This window comes from Suncus etruscus, chromosome 18 (genome assembly GCF_024139225.1).
Source record: "Suncus etruscus isolate mSunEtr1 chromosome 18, mSunEtr1.pri.cur, whole genome shotgun sequence".
NCBI classification, from domain to species: Eukaryota; Metazoa; Chordata; class Mammalia; order Eulipotyphla; family Soricidae; genus Suncus; species Suncus etruscus.
This window is the reverse complement of record NC_064865.1, coordinates 38876408-38891336: the sequence shown is the minus strand read 5'-3', so window position 1 is coordinate 38891336 and position 14929 is coordinate 38876408. Positions and strand designations below refer to the sequence as shown.

The window sequence follows — 14929 nt, the reverse complement described above, 5'->3', positions numbered from 1 at the left end:
CACCACCAGGAGTGATTCCTGAGCAGAAAGGCAAGAGTAAGGCCTGAGCATGGTTGAGTGTGGCCCAAAATCCAAAAGCAAACAACAAAAAAGATAAACTGCAGTATCAGTGGGGTACTGACCAACTCACACAAAAACTCAGGTGCGGGCCCGGAGAGATAGCACAGCGGCGTTTGCCTTGCAAGCAGCTGATCCAGGACCAAAGGTGGTTGATTCAAATCCTGGTGTCCCATATGGTCCCCCGTGCCTGCCAGGAGCTATTTCTGAGCAGACAGCCAGGAGTAACCCCTGAGCACCGCCGGGTGTGGCCCAAAAACCAAAAAAAAAAAAAAAAACCTCAGGTGCCTGATGAGCAGACCCTCATTTCACTTATGTGATCAGTTTGGGTTTAGATAGATAGATAGATAGATAGATAGATAGATAGATAGATAGATAGATAGATAGATAGATAGATAGATAGATAGATAGATATATTAAGTAGTTTTATTTGAAAGGAAAGAAAAGTAACTCAAGAGAAAGCAGGTTTCTCCACAGAGATGCCAGAAGCCCATGGAGTATAAGGAATCACACACCCCAAGTTGAGATATGAGCATAAATGCTTAAATGGACATGATTGCTTTAAAATAAGAAAGGTTGGGCCAGAATGGTGACGCAGGCAGTAGGGTGTTTGCCTTGCTCATGCTAACCTAGGATGGATCATGGTTCGATCCTCCAGCATCCCATATGGTCCCCCAAGCCAGGGACAATTTCAGAGCACATAGCCTGGAATAACCCCTGAGCGTCACCAAGTGTGGCCCATAAACAAAAAATAAAATAAAATAAGAAAGGTTAACAGTATAAACCTAAGTTTGAAAAAAAAAATATGGGGTCAGAGCGATAGGGTAACACTAGGGTGTTTGCCTTGCACGCGGCTGACCCAGGATGGACTGCGGTTCTATCCTCTGGTGTCCCATATGGTCCCCCAAGCCAGGAGCAATTTCTGAATGCACAGCCAGAGTAACCCCTGAGTGTCGCTGGGTGTGGCCCAAAATCCTCCCCTCAAAAAAAACGAAAGAAAGAAAAAAAATAACATTTCTTATAGATAGCAGATTGCGGGGTGGGAGGCAAATGGGGGGTAGGGAGCCAGAGGGGAGCCATTAGTCGAGGAAAGGGATCTGTGTTAAAACACTGTATGCCGGGAGCCGGAGAGATAGCATGGAGGTAAGGTGTTTGCCCTTCATGCAGGAGGTCATCGGTTCGAATCCCTGCGCCCCATATGGTCCCCCATGCCTGCCAGGAGCAATTTCTGAGCCTGGAGCCAGGAATAACCCCTGAGCACTGCCGGGTGTGACCCAAAAACCACAAATAAAAAAAAAACACTGTATGCCTGAAGCCCATCATGAATAACTTTGTAATATCATGGTGACTAAATAAAAAAAGGTAAAAGTGACAGAACTATTCTATAAATATATAACTATTATCTACACCAAAATCTAAAAGATGTCTGAAAATATAAAAAAGAGAAAAGTTAAAGGCTAATGATTGTGAATTATGAAATTATTTTCTTAAACATTCCTAATTTGCACATTTCTCAAAACAGATGTTATACTTTCAAGGTTCTGACATTTGCTTATGACTAAAACTTACAAATAGATCAGAATTTTAAAATTAAACAGTAGCAAAAATAGAGCTGAATTAAAGGCTTATCACAAATAAGGTTAAAAAAAATACAGGGGCCGGCGCTAGACGTAAGGTGTGTCTGCCTTGCAAGAGCTAGCCAAGGAAAGACCCTCGGTTCGATCCCTGGCATCCCATATGGTCCCCCCAAGCCAGGGGCAATTTCTTTTTTTTTTTTTTTTTGGTTTTTGGGCCACACCCGGTAACGCTCAGGGGTTACTCCTGGCTATGCGCTCAGAAGTCGCTCCTGGCTTGGGGGACCATATGGGACGCCGGGGGATCGAACCGCGGTCCGTCTCCTAGGCTAGCGCAGGTAAGGCAGGCACCTTACCTCCAGCGCCACCGCCCGGCCCCAGGGGCAATTTCTGAGCGCTTAGCCAGGAGTAACCCATGAGCATCAAATGGGTGTGGCCCGAAAAAAAAAAATCCAGGGACCAGAGCAATAGCATAGTGGGTAGAACTATGCCTTGCACACAGCCAACCTGGGTTTAATCCCTGGCATCCCATATGGTCCCCTGAGACAGCCAGGAATAATTTCTGAGTGCAGAGCCAGGAATAACCCAAGTGCTGGCCCAAAAACCAAAAAAATATTTCAAAGCATATTCACAGAATGGTGAGAATGAAAAAGTTGAGAAATAAAAATGTTGGTAAGTATGTAGAATCAGAATTCTCATACACTTGTGGTGGAAGTGTAAATTGGTAAGGCTGCTTGGAAATATCATTTCAAAATACTTACTAGAATTTAACATGTGCATATCCCATAACTCCAAAATCTCACCCATGTATATCCTCAATAGATAGGTGTACATGTGTACACCAAAGGGTATGTATTAGAGTTCCCAGAAGCACTATTCATTAGCACTCTAAAATGGAATATTATCCAAATCACCAACAGCAAATATCTAAGTGGAGGTATCTTCACATAATAAGATGAGAATTTACAATTTGCCCTAATAGGGATTAATATCACTATAACATAATGTTGAACTAAAGAAATCAGCAAACACACACACACACACACACACACACACACACACACGCACACACACTGAACCAGAGAATAGTACAAGGTGCTTGCCCTGCATGCAGCCAACCCCCATTCAATCTCCAGCACCATAGATGGTTCCCCCCAAAACACCCAGGAGTGACCCCTGAGCACCACCAGGTATGATCCCAAACCAAAACACAAGGGGAAAAGCTACTGTAATGATTCCATTTCTACAGAGACTCAAAGCAGACAGAACCAATCTATGCTATCCGAAATAAAGATAATTACATTTTGTGGTAGAATGACTGGAAGGGGGACAGTGAGGACTCCTTGGAACATTCTGTTCCTTCCTGGGACCTGGTGATAAGGGTATTATCATCAAAATAATCAACAGAGGGTCTGAGCAATAATATGAAGATAAGGTGCGCATGAGTGACTTGGTATGAATCCCAGGTTCCCCAGAGGAACCACCAGGAGTGATCCCTGAACATAGAGCCAGGAACAAGTCTTGAGCATTGCCAAGTATGGTTCAAACTCACCCCCACATCCCACACCCCAAAAAAGATAAATACTACATAGATGAGAAGCAACACAGCAGTACAGTGGTTACACAGCACAAGGATACGGGCTAACCAGATAGTACAGCAGGCTAACCAGATAGTACAGGATGCTTGCCTTGCACAATCAACCTAGGTTCAATCCCTGGGACCGTCTCCTGAGCAGTGCCAAGAGTGATCACTGAGTGCAGAGCCAGAAGTTAAGATTTAAACACCACTGGGGTGGCATAAAGACTATGGATCCAGAAGCATAGAGATGTGGGCTCAATCCTCGACATCCCCGAGCCTGTAAAGAGTGACTTCAGAGCACAGAACCAGGAGTAACCCCTGAGTGCCACCAGGTGTGGCCCAAAAACAAAACAAACAAAACTCAATAAGCAAAGAGCAAGGTTCAGGGACAGGGAAGTCGGTCAGTAATACAAGGTATGCATCACAGGTATGTGGCTTCAATCCCCAGCATCCAAAAGTGTGAAAAAGAGAGCAGAGGTCTGGAATCAAGAGCGCCTGCATTTTAATCTCAGTTCCATCACTAACTAGCTATGACTTGGAACAAGATATTTAGCCTCCCCACATTTCATTTTCTCATGTATAAAACCTCACAGACTTAGTCTAAGGACTAGATCAACCTAACGTGTTTTATAAAGGCTCTTTATTATATATTTGCCAAACCAATGAAAGCGCTTTACCCTGAAGCAACACAAGAAAGTCCAGAAAGTGAAACAAAGACACAAATGATTATGATTTACCAGAAAATACACAAAACAATTATTTGGAAAATTAAGTCGAGCGATAAGACGAGGCCTGCTAGCCTGACATAAATGGCCTGACCGAGCCTGCAGCTGCCCGGGGGCGAAGCTGGTCACTGGAGCAGATAAATAATAGAGTAGAAGCAGGACCAGGAGCAAAGGAGGAGGAGCTCACGGCAGGGCCTCTTGATCTCCAAAAGGGATCTGGAAACCTGTCATGCCTTTGAATTTCACACAATACTTTTTTTTTTTCATAATATAAATTATTTTTTATAAAGTCTTTAATTGAATAACTGAGATAAACAGTTAAAGTTGTCATGACTGAGTTTCAGTCGTACAAAGTCCAACATCCTTCACCAGTGCACATTTTCCACCACCAACGTTCCCATGTTCCCTCCTGCCCTCCCCACCTGCTGTCTCACTGGCAATTTTCTTTTTTCTCTCCCTTTTTTATTCTTTTAGACACTGTGTTTTGCAATACTGTTAGTTTAAGAGATATCAAGTTTATCACTTTCAGCACTCCCAATTCTTGTCCAGAGTGATCATTTCCTACTATCATTGTCTTAGTGGTACCGTCTCTGCCTTGGCTATTTGTGGCAAGCTTCCTACTACAGGCCAGTCCTCCTGTCCCTCATCTCTATTGTCTTTGGATATTATTCTATTCACTACACACCACACACACACACATCACATCACATTACATCACATCATATCACAAATGATCGCAATCATTCTATGTCTATCCCTTTTCCTCTCACTCATTTCACTCAGCAAAATACTCTCATATTTGTTCATGTTAAAGCAAATTTCATGACTCACCCAATACTTCTGTACCTTAAATATCTGTCATGTCTATCAGCCATGTCTCTATCCCTAAGAGTCATATTTCTTGCAGCCATTAAAGTAAATGATTAAGACTTCTGACTCGTTTCCAAAAAAAGCTGGCTGCTGTCATCCATTCCATGGAAGTATCCCTAATTTTCCTAGTCACGTTAAAAAAATTTGCCACCAGGAATGACCCTAGTACAAAGCCAGGAGTAACTCCCAGCATGGACAGATGTAGCCCCCAAAACTTAAAAAAATTTTAATTAAAAAAAAAACTAGGGGCCGGATGGTGGCGCTAAAGGTAAGGTGCCTGCCTTGCCTACGCTAGCCTTGGACGGACCGCGGTTCGATCCCCCGGTGTCCCATATGGTCCCCCAAGCCAGGAGCAACTTCTGAGCACATAGCCAGGAGTAACCCCTGAGCATTACTGGGTGTGGCCCAAAAACCAAAAACAAACAAACAAACAAAAAAAAAAACTAACAGGAGCACGCTGGTGGGTGGGTGGGTGGGTGGCGGGGGTGGGATGGGGATAGCCAGGGGAAACTGGGGAAGAGAGGGATCTGAGGGGTAACCAGGGAAGCATGGGGTACCGGGGGGTAACCAGGGATTTAAAAAAAGAAAAAATAAATGTTAAAAAAAAAAAAAGAAAACAACTAAGGGGGCCGGAGAGATAGCACAGCAGTAAGGCGTTTGCCTTAGACACAGAAGGACGGTGGTTCGAATCCCGGCATCCCAATGGTCCCCTGAGCCTGCCAGGAGCGATTTCTGAGCATAGAACCAGGAGTAACCCCTGAGCGCTATCGGATGTGATCTAAAAACCAAAAATTAATAAATAAATAAATAAATAAATAAATAAATAAATAAATAACAAAAAATTTTTTTAATTTAAAAGAAAAAACAAACAACTATTATATTAAATGACAGATACTATAATATACTAGATTCCCAGCTTCACCCCCTGAGAAGCTCGCGGTTCTCCCTTGAACATGTATTCCTCTCTGATAGTACAGCAGGCAGAGTATTTGCCTTGTATGTAGACAACCAAGGTTCAATCCCCGGCATCCCATATGGTCCCCCAGCCTGCCAAGAGTAACCTCTGAGCACTGCTAGGTCTGACCAAAAATTAAAAACAAAAACAAAACAAAACAAAACAAAAAAACATGTATTCCTGCCTTCATATCTAAGTACATTTTGTTAAACTAAAAACTATCTTGCAGGGGCCAGAGCAATAGCATAGATAGCAGGTAGGGCATTTGCCTTGGATGCAGTCAACCTGGGTTAGGTCCCCAGCATCCCCATGGATCACCACACCTCACACCAAAGATGATTCCTAAATTTAGAGCCTTGAGTAATCACTGAGCATTGCCAGATGTGGCCCAAAAACAAACAAGAGAGAGGGAGGGAGGAAGGATGAGGGAGGAAGGATGAGGAAGGAAGGAAGGGAAGGAGGGAGGGAGGGAGGGAGGAAGGAAGGAAGGAAGGAAGGAAGGAAGGAAGGAAGGAAGGAAGGAAGGAAGGAAGGAAGGAAGGAAGGAAGGAAGGAAGGAAGGAAGGAAGGAAGGAAGGAAGGAAGGAAGGAAGGAAGGACGGAAGGAGGGAGGGAGGGAGGGAGGGAGGGAGGGAGGGAGGGAGGGAGGGAGGGAGGGAGGGAGGGAGGGAGGGAGGGAGGGAGGGAGGGAGGGAGGACTTGCCCAATTCAGTAAGTGGCAGAGATAAAGTGAATGACTTGTTTCCAGAGTACAAGGTCCATGAGTCAGTCCTTTGACTTACTACCGTATTTCTTCTTACTTGTGTAGCAAACGATCATTGGCTAAGGTGATCTAACATAAGAATATCATACTTTGGGGGACGAGGTTCAGTCTCACTATGGTACTCAGAGCTATCTCTCCAGCACTATATGTTTTTAAAAATAAAGATAATCTAGGGTAAGACACGTGCCTTGCACACATCTGGCACGGGTTCTCTGGCACCCCATATAGTCTCCCAAGCCCATCAGGAGTGATTCCTGAGTGCAGAGCCAGGAGTAACCTCTGAGCATCATTGGGTGTGACCCGAAAAAAAATCAAAAAAGAAAAAAAGAGGGGCCAGCAAGGTGGCGCTAGAGGTAAAGTGTTTTCTGAGTGCTTAGCCAGGAGTAACCCCTGAGCATCAAACGGGTGTGGCCCAAAAAACAAAAAAAACGGCCTGGAGAGATAGCACAGCGGTGTTTGCCTTGCAAGCAGCCGATCCAGGACCTAAAGTGGTTGGTTTGAATCCCGGTGTCCCATATGGTCCCCAGTGTCTGCCAGGAGCTATTTCTGAGCAGACAGCCAGGAGTAACCCCTGAGCACTGCTGGGTGTGGCCCAAAAACCAAAAACAAAACAAAAAACAAAAACAAAAACAAAAAAGAAAAACAGATGATTTAATGAAAAGTCTATTTTAGATTTATTATTTGGTTTGGAGGCCACACCCAGCATCTTTGCGGGAGCCACTCCAGGCTCTGTGCTAGGGAGGGGCTGTTAATCCTGGGGCCCTAGGGGTCATGTGCAACACAAAGCCTGCTCTCAGTCCTTTGAGCCCTCTGGCAGATCCAGGACTCATTTTTTTTTATTATTATTATTATTCAGATTTTGGGCCACAGCCAGCGGAGCTCAGTAATCAATCCTGGCAGGGCTCAGCAGTTCATATGTGGTGCTAAGGGATTGAACCCAAATTGGCCACAGGCAAGGCAAGTTCCCTACCCACTGTCCTGAAAAAAAGTTATGGGTTTATGTGGGATTCTTTTGGTTTTGGTTTTGGTGACCCTGGAAGCACTCAGGGTCACTCCTGGCTCTGTGCTCTGTGCTCAGAAGTCACTCCTGTGGGGACGGAGCTATGGCACAGTGGTAAGGCATTTGCCTTACATACAGATGAATTAGGACAGACTGTGATTCGATCCCCTGGTATCCCATAAAAACCAAAAAAAAAAAAAAAAAGACACTCCTGGTAGGTTTGGGGACCATATAGGATGCTAAGAATCAAACACAGGTTGGTCCCGAGTCAATCCCACGTCCATAGCATGCAAGGCAAATGCCCTACTGTTGTGCTATGACTCTGATCCTTGGGGGAAAAAAGTTCTAATTAAATTTCTTTATTTTAGACACCCTAGTTTACAGTGTTACTCATAATTACTGACATTCAATATTCTAACACCAATCCCACCACTAGTGTAACAGTCCTTCCCCACCACATACTTTGCCACCAGTTTCCCAACCTCTCCAAAACCTGCCCTTTGGCAGGTATAAATAATTTACTTAATATCGCTTGGTACAACTAAATTGTAATGAATTATAGAAAAAATAACTTCAATAAAAGAAAAATTGTGGGGCCGGAGTAGATAGCATGAAGGTAAGGTGTTTGCTTTGAATGCAGAAGGACTGTGGTTCGAATCCCGGCATCCCACATGGTCCTCTGAGCCTGGAAAGAGCGATTTCTGAGCGTACAGCCAGGAGTAACCCCTGAGCACCACTGGGTGTGACCCAAAAAACAAAAAACAAAAAAAAAAAGAAAAGAAATAATTGTGTGCAGGAGTGATAGCACAGCAGGTAGTGCATTTGCCTTGCATGCGGCCAACCTGGGTTCGATACCCAACATCCCGTATGATCCCCTGAGCCTGCCAGAAGTGATTCCTGAACACAGAGCCAGGAGTAACTCCTGAGCACGGCCAGGTGTGACCCAAAATAATAAAAAAAAAAAAAAGAGAGAGAGAGAAAGAGAAGGGCCAGAGCAATGGTGCAAGCAGTAGGGCATTTGCCTTGCATGCAGCTGACCTAGGACGGACCACGGTTCGATCCCCTGGTGTCCCATATGGTCCCCCAAGCCAGGAGCAATTTCTGAGGGCATAGCCAAGAGTAACCCCTGAGCATCACTGGGTGTGGCCCAAAAAGCAAAAAAAGAAAGAAAATTTGTGAAAATCGTCCTGTTTTACAATAGGGTCATTAAGTCATCTGCTTATTGCTGGTTGTTCATTCTGTTGTTGATTTTGTTCATTGAGCTTATGTGACTTTTATGACAATTTTATCTTCTAATTTGGTGTATTCCTACTGGGAAATTAGTATTAAAATTATGAGATTATCCTGGAAATTTTTTTTTTTTGGTTTTTGGGCCACACCCAGTGATGTTACTCCTAGCTATGCACTCAGAAATCACTTGTGGCTTGGGGGACCATATGGGACACCAGGGATGGAACCGAGGTCTGTCCTGGATGAGCTGCGTGAAAGGCAAACGCCCTACCACTGCCCTATTGCTCCAACCCTGTCCTGGAAATTTTTTAAATCAGTTTACTTTCTCATAAAGGTCTCCTCTTAGTCTTTTTTTTCTTTTTTTTTTTGGGCGGGTCACACCCAGCAAGGCTCAGGGGTTACTCCTAGATCTGCATTCAGAAATCACTCCTGCTGGCTCAGGGAATCATACAGGATTCGAACCACCATCCATCCTGGACCATCCATCCTGGATCGGCTGCGTGCAAGGTAAACACCCTACAGCTATGCTATCTCTCTGGCCCCTTCATTGAAGTTTTTTTGAAGCAGTTATTCAAGCGATAGCCTTTAGCAAGGGCTTGTTAATTCCACTTCTCTGCTACAAACCCAGTACCCACTTCAGTACCTGACCCTAAAGAAGTACTTAACAGAAACAACTTGAATTCCATTCCCTTCAAATCTTGTTTACCAAAATACTATACTAAGAAGGAGGATGCACTCCAACAAGATACTTGAAGGTTCAGAGTGGCAGTACAGTGGGTAGGGTTCTTACTTAGGCTCTTGCCTTACATGTATGTGGCCAACCCAAGTTTGTTTGATTTCTAGCATCCCATATGGTCCTGAGCCCTACCAGGAGTGATCCCTGAGTGTCGTCAAGTGTGGCCCACACACAAGAAACTAAACCACTTGGACTGGAGAGATAGTACAGCAAGTACGGCACCTGCTTTGCACTAGCCAACCCCAGTTTGATCTCCAAGATCCCATATGGTCGGTCCCATGAGCCCTGCTAGAAGTAATTCCTGAGAGCAGAGCTAGGAGTAACCACTGAGCATTGCCAGGTGTGACCCCAAAACAACATCAAAAAGCTCACTAACTCGACAACTTGAACACATGAAACTTCAAGTTCAAAATCAAAATAACGAGACACTTAGTTGTCCTTCCAAGTAAAGGACACTGTCCTCCGGGTCCAATGATACCATCAGCAGCAGCAAACAATTATTAAACACCTACAAATATTGATTTAACACGGTAACTCAGCCTAACTTCCCTCTTTTCCTTTGCCCATCAGGTTTGGCAAGCTCCAGAGGCATCAGTCCCCCTCCAAGGCAAGCCAGCCTGTGTGTGGGCAGCAGAGACTGTAGAGACACACAAATATTACACATGATTAGGCAATTTTTCCAACTCAAACAAGTGGACAGACTCCAAGAGTTTGCCCTTTCCCCCAAACAGAGCCCGTGTCCGACCACCTTTTCCTGGAGTCCTGTACTACAGCCAGGGAAAAAAACCCTCCTCTTCCACAGCCAGCCAGAAAATGGTCTGGTCACACCTGTTCGACTCTATAAAAGAGCTGCTGAGGGGCCAGTGCAGTGTAGCAGTACAATAGTACAGCAAGTTGGACACTTGCCTTGCATGGAGTCAACCCAGGTTGATCCCCAGAACTCCATAATGTTCCCCGAGCCTGCCAGGAGTGACCTCTTGAACAGCCAGGAGTAAATCCTGAGCACTGCCGGATGTGGTTCCCCCAAAAAAATTTTAAATAATTTTTCTCACACATTTAAATAAAAATGCTGTCTGGGCCAGAGAGAGAAAGCACATAGGATAAAGCACTTGGCTTGCTTGTGGTTGACTCAGGCTCAATTCCAGCACCACATATGGTCCCCTAAACCCTGGCAGAAGTGATCCCTGAGCACAGAGCCAGGAGTTAGCCCTGAGCACAGAGGGTTATGACCCAATACCCTACCCAAGGGAAAACAAATAAACAGCTACTTTTATAACAAGTTATAGAAACGGTATGTACCGTAGGGAGAAGTATAACAGAGCCATGAAGCTAGAATCTATTCCGTGACTTTATTTCCTCCTCAGACAAGCTGCAATTAAGGAAACTTAGCTCTCTCCTCAGCCAGGATGTGAACGGTTGGGCTAGTCAGTGGTTAGTCACTTAACTCCAGGATGCCTTGTGGAGTTCAAGCATCTGCCTTTCACGTGGCCCACCCAGGTTTCACCCCCAGTACAACATATGGTCCCCCGAGTGGAGTAAGCCCCAAGCACCAGTAAGTGTGGTGCTAGTTTCCCTCTACACACACACACACACACACACACACACACACACACACACACACACACACATTACCATTTCCATATATAGATTTTTGTTTTGGGGGGTTTTTTTTGTTTGTTTTGGGGCTACACCCAGCGACATTCAGGGGTTATTCCTAGCTCTCTTCTGCTCAGAAATCGATCCTGGCAGGCTCGGGGAACCATATGGGATGCCGGGATTCGAACCACCATTGGTCCTGGGTCAACTGCTTGCAAGGCAAGCGCCCTACCGCTGTGCTATCTCTCCAGCCCCAATATATGGATTTTTCTGGAGAAATTTATGGCTTATATCAAATTGCCACACAAGTTGTAACCCCTGTATTCACGTTTTATTGCTCATTGGCTAATTATTAGACACTGCCACGTTCTTATACACATTAACTCAAGTGATTCTCATGATAACCCTTTTAGTTAGATACTATTTTTTTTTTTTTTTTTTTTTTTGGTTTTTGGGCCACACCCGGTGACGCTCAGGGGTTACTCCTGGCTATGCGCTCAGAAGTCGCTCCTGGCTTGGGGGGACGCCGGGGGATCGAACCACGGTCTGTCCTAGGCTAGCGCAGGCAAGGCAGGCACCTTACCTCTAGCGCCACTGCCCGGCCCCTTAGTTAGATACTATTATCATTCCCAGTTTAAAGGTGAAGAAAGAAGGGGCTGGAGAGATAGCACAGCAGTGGGGCATTTGCCTTGCACGCAGACAACATAGGATGAACCCCAGTTCAATTCCCGGCATCCAAGCCTGCCAGAAACAATATCTGAGCGCAGAGCCTGAAGTAACTCCTGAGCGCTGCTGGGTGTGATTCCCCCCCCCCCAAAAAAAAAAAGATGAAAAAAGAAAACTAGTGGGGCCAGAGCAGTAGTACAGGTAGTAAGGTAGGTCTGCCTTGCCCACGCTAGCCTATGATGGACCATGATTCGCTCTCCCCGGCCTCCCATATGGTTCCCCAAGCCAAGAGCGATTTCTGAGTGCATAGCCAGGAGTAACCCCTGAATGTCACCAGGTGTAGCCCAGAAACAAAATGAAGAAAGAAAGAGAGAGAGAGAAAAGAAGGAAGGAAGGAAGGAAGGAAGGAAGGAAGGAAGGAAGGAAGGAAGGAAGGAAGGAAGGAAGGAAGGAAGGAAGGAAGGAAGGAAGGAAGGAAGGAAGGAAGGAAACTAGAGAGAGTGCAGGTTCGGGGTCAGAATGACAGTAGAGAGGGTAAAGAGCTTGCCTTGCACACAGCTAACCTAGGTTTAAGCCTAGGCATCCGCTAAAGTCCCCCAAGCACCGCTAGAGATAATTCTGAGTGCAGAGTCAGGAGTAACCCTTGACCACACTGGATGTGATCCAAAAAATAAAACAAAACTGGGGCCAGAGCGATAGCACAGCAGTAAGGCGTTTGCCTTGCACACGGCCGACACAGGACGGACCGGTTCAAATCCCAGCATCCCGTATGGTCCCTCAAGCCTGCCAGGAGCAATTTCTGAGCACAGAACCAGGAGTAACCCCTGAGCATCACTAGGTGTGGCCCCAAACCAAAATAAAGAAAGAAAGAAAGAAAAAATTAATCAGGTTCTTAAATACAAAACTGTTAGTTAAAATCATCTTTAAAACCTAACAGTCCATGATTCTATATTCAAATAATCATTTTCCCTTAGTTATCAAGCCCATTTCTCAAGCATTAGCCTTACTTTCATTTACACTGAACAACCAAACTCACTAAACATTCTTTACAAAAGAACAGGGAAAGTGGTTCAAGGGTGGAAAAGGTCTACAAGTCACTTTCCTGCACCACTCTCCTCTTTTCTAAGTGGTGTTTAACAGAAAGCTATATCTAAATCTAATTCCTAATTAAAGCCTGAAAAAGCGAAAGTAACAGTCAACAAGGCTGAGGCCAAACAGGAAAGGGAAAGTAGCAGCCAGAGCTTCGCAACCACCACACCACAAAGACCAGGATGGATCCATCATCAGTTTAAGGCTGCCAATGTCTGACCTCATACAACCCCTTACATATGCACCCCCACATTCCAAACCCCACATCCTGACCACTGGGTTCAGAAACAACAGCTGGATGATGGGCCTCAGTGATAGTTCAGTGGGTAGCTCATCAATCCAGATTCAATCCCTGGCATCCCATATGGTCCCAGCATCTCGCCAGGAATGACCGGAGTGTATGTAGTCAGGAGTATACCCTGAGCACCCCTGGGTATGACCCAAAAGCCAAAAGAGAAAGGAACAAAGCTGGATGAACCTCTTTAGGCACCACCAGCAGTCTATTTGGAAGGAGTGAAAACTAAGTGAAGGGAGGGAGGGGGTCTCTCCTAACTCCCCAAATCACTGGGCCAAGCGGAATACATGACCCGAAAGCCAAAAACTGAGAGGCACTTAGTTCTCTGAACAAGAATGTCAGAAAAAAAATATATATCTTCCCCCATTCCTTCTAATTGCTGTTGCTTTTCGGGGGACACATCCATCGCTATTCCCAGCTGACTAAGGGCTATGGTGCCAGGGGTCCAATCCTGGGCCTAACACACACTCTAGGCCAAGTGCTCTGTACCACTGAGTTCACATCACACGGCCTGACCCCCCAGAAAAAGACATCTTCATGGGAAGAAGGTGCTAGAAACTTGACACCTAAGACTCCTCAGATCTTCCACCAGATGGAAGCAAGGATGGAGGGGTGGCCAGGGGGACCCCTAGAGCCATTCTATCTTTTCCATGGGGTGCTGCCACAGGGGCAGAGAGAGGGACGACCCCCAAAAAGAAGTGCTGGGTACTTGCTACCGCAGTGCCAATGGGGGGCTGGGGAGGCCAAGGGGACCCCCATAGCCATTCTGTTCGTTTTCAAGGGGTGCTGCCACAGGGGCAGAGGGAGAGACAGCCCCAAGAAGTGGTGGTGCTGGGTGCTTGGTACCGCAGTGCCAATGGGGGGGAGGGGGGAGGCCAGGGGGACCCCCCCAAGCCATTCTGTCTTTTCCAAGGGGTGCTGCCACAGGGGCAGAGAGGGACCCCCCCAAAAAAGAGGTGGTGCTGGGCAATGGGGGTGGGGGACTCGGGATCATGAAAGAACTGGGGTGACGGGGGTCCTGGGGGAATGGAGGATCCAGGAAGGGGGAAGGGAGAGGGGGCAGGGGCTGAGTCAAGTGGGGTGCTAGGGAGGAGGATGGGGGCGGGAGGGAGCACTGCGGGGGGCAAGGGGGTGGGAGTCCGAGGGCCTGGGCCCTGCCAAGGAGGACAGACGGCCAGCCAGAGGTTGGGGGTGCCCCTGGGGGCCGGGCCGGGGCCTCACCGGGACAGGTGCTTCAGGATCTGCTTCTTGATGAGCCCGGCCATGGCTGGCGTCCGAGATGGTCCCGGCCGGCCGCGGAGAGGCGAGCGGCGGCCTGAGCCTCACTCAGCGCGCCCCGGCGCGGACACCGGACACCGCCGCCCCGGCCGCCGCCGCCGCCGCCGCCGCCATGGCGCGCTCCGCCCGGCCCGGCCCGGCAGCCCCGAGCTCCGCCGCGAGCCCGCCCGCACCCGCTCCCGCACCCGCACCGCAGCGCCCGCGCGGCGCACGCTGAGACGCGGAGAGCGCGCGCCGTCCGTCCGTCCGCCCGCCCGGCTGCCCGGCTCACGGCAGTCCCGGACGCGCGCCTCAGCGGGCGCGTGCGCAGAGGGCGGGGTGAGCGGGCAGAGGGGCGGGGCTAGTGGGAGGGGCGGGGCAATGAGGCGATGGCTAGGCAGGACCAGAGGTTTGAGGGGCGGGGCTACCTGATAGAGAGGCAGGGCGAGCAGTTAGGAGGCGGGGCAATTAGGCGATGGATGGGCAACACCAGTGCTCCAAGGGGCGGGGCTATAGGATCAAGGGGGCGGGGCTAGT

At 47.3% G+C, this 14929-nt stretch overlaps 1 protein-coding gene across 1 annotated transcript in view; it reads right to left on the bottom strand.

Moving 5' to 3' along the window:
- The window catches only part of BLTP3A (bridge-like lipid transfer protein family member 3A), a 79713-nt gene extending 65290 nt beyond the window's left edge, over positions 1-14423 (bottom strand). The window contains exon 1 of the mRNA XM_049765234.1: positions 14357-14423. Coding sequence (XP_049621191.1) covers positions 14357-14400 — 44 coding nt within the window. The 5' untranslated portion in view covers positions 14401-14423. The remainder of the gene's footprint in view (positions 1-14356) is intronic.
- Between the last annotated feature and the right edge of the window lie 506 nt (positions 14424-14929).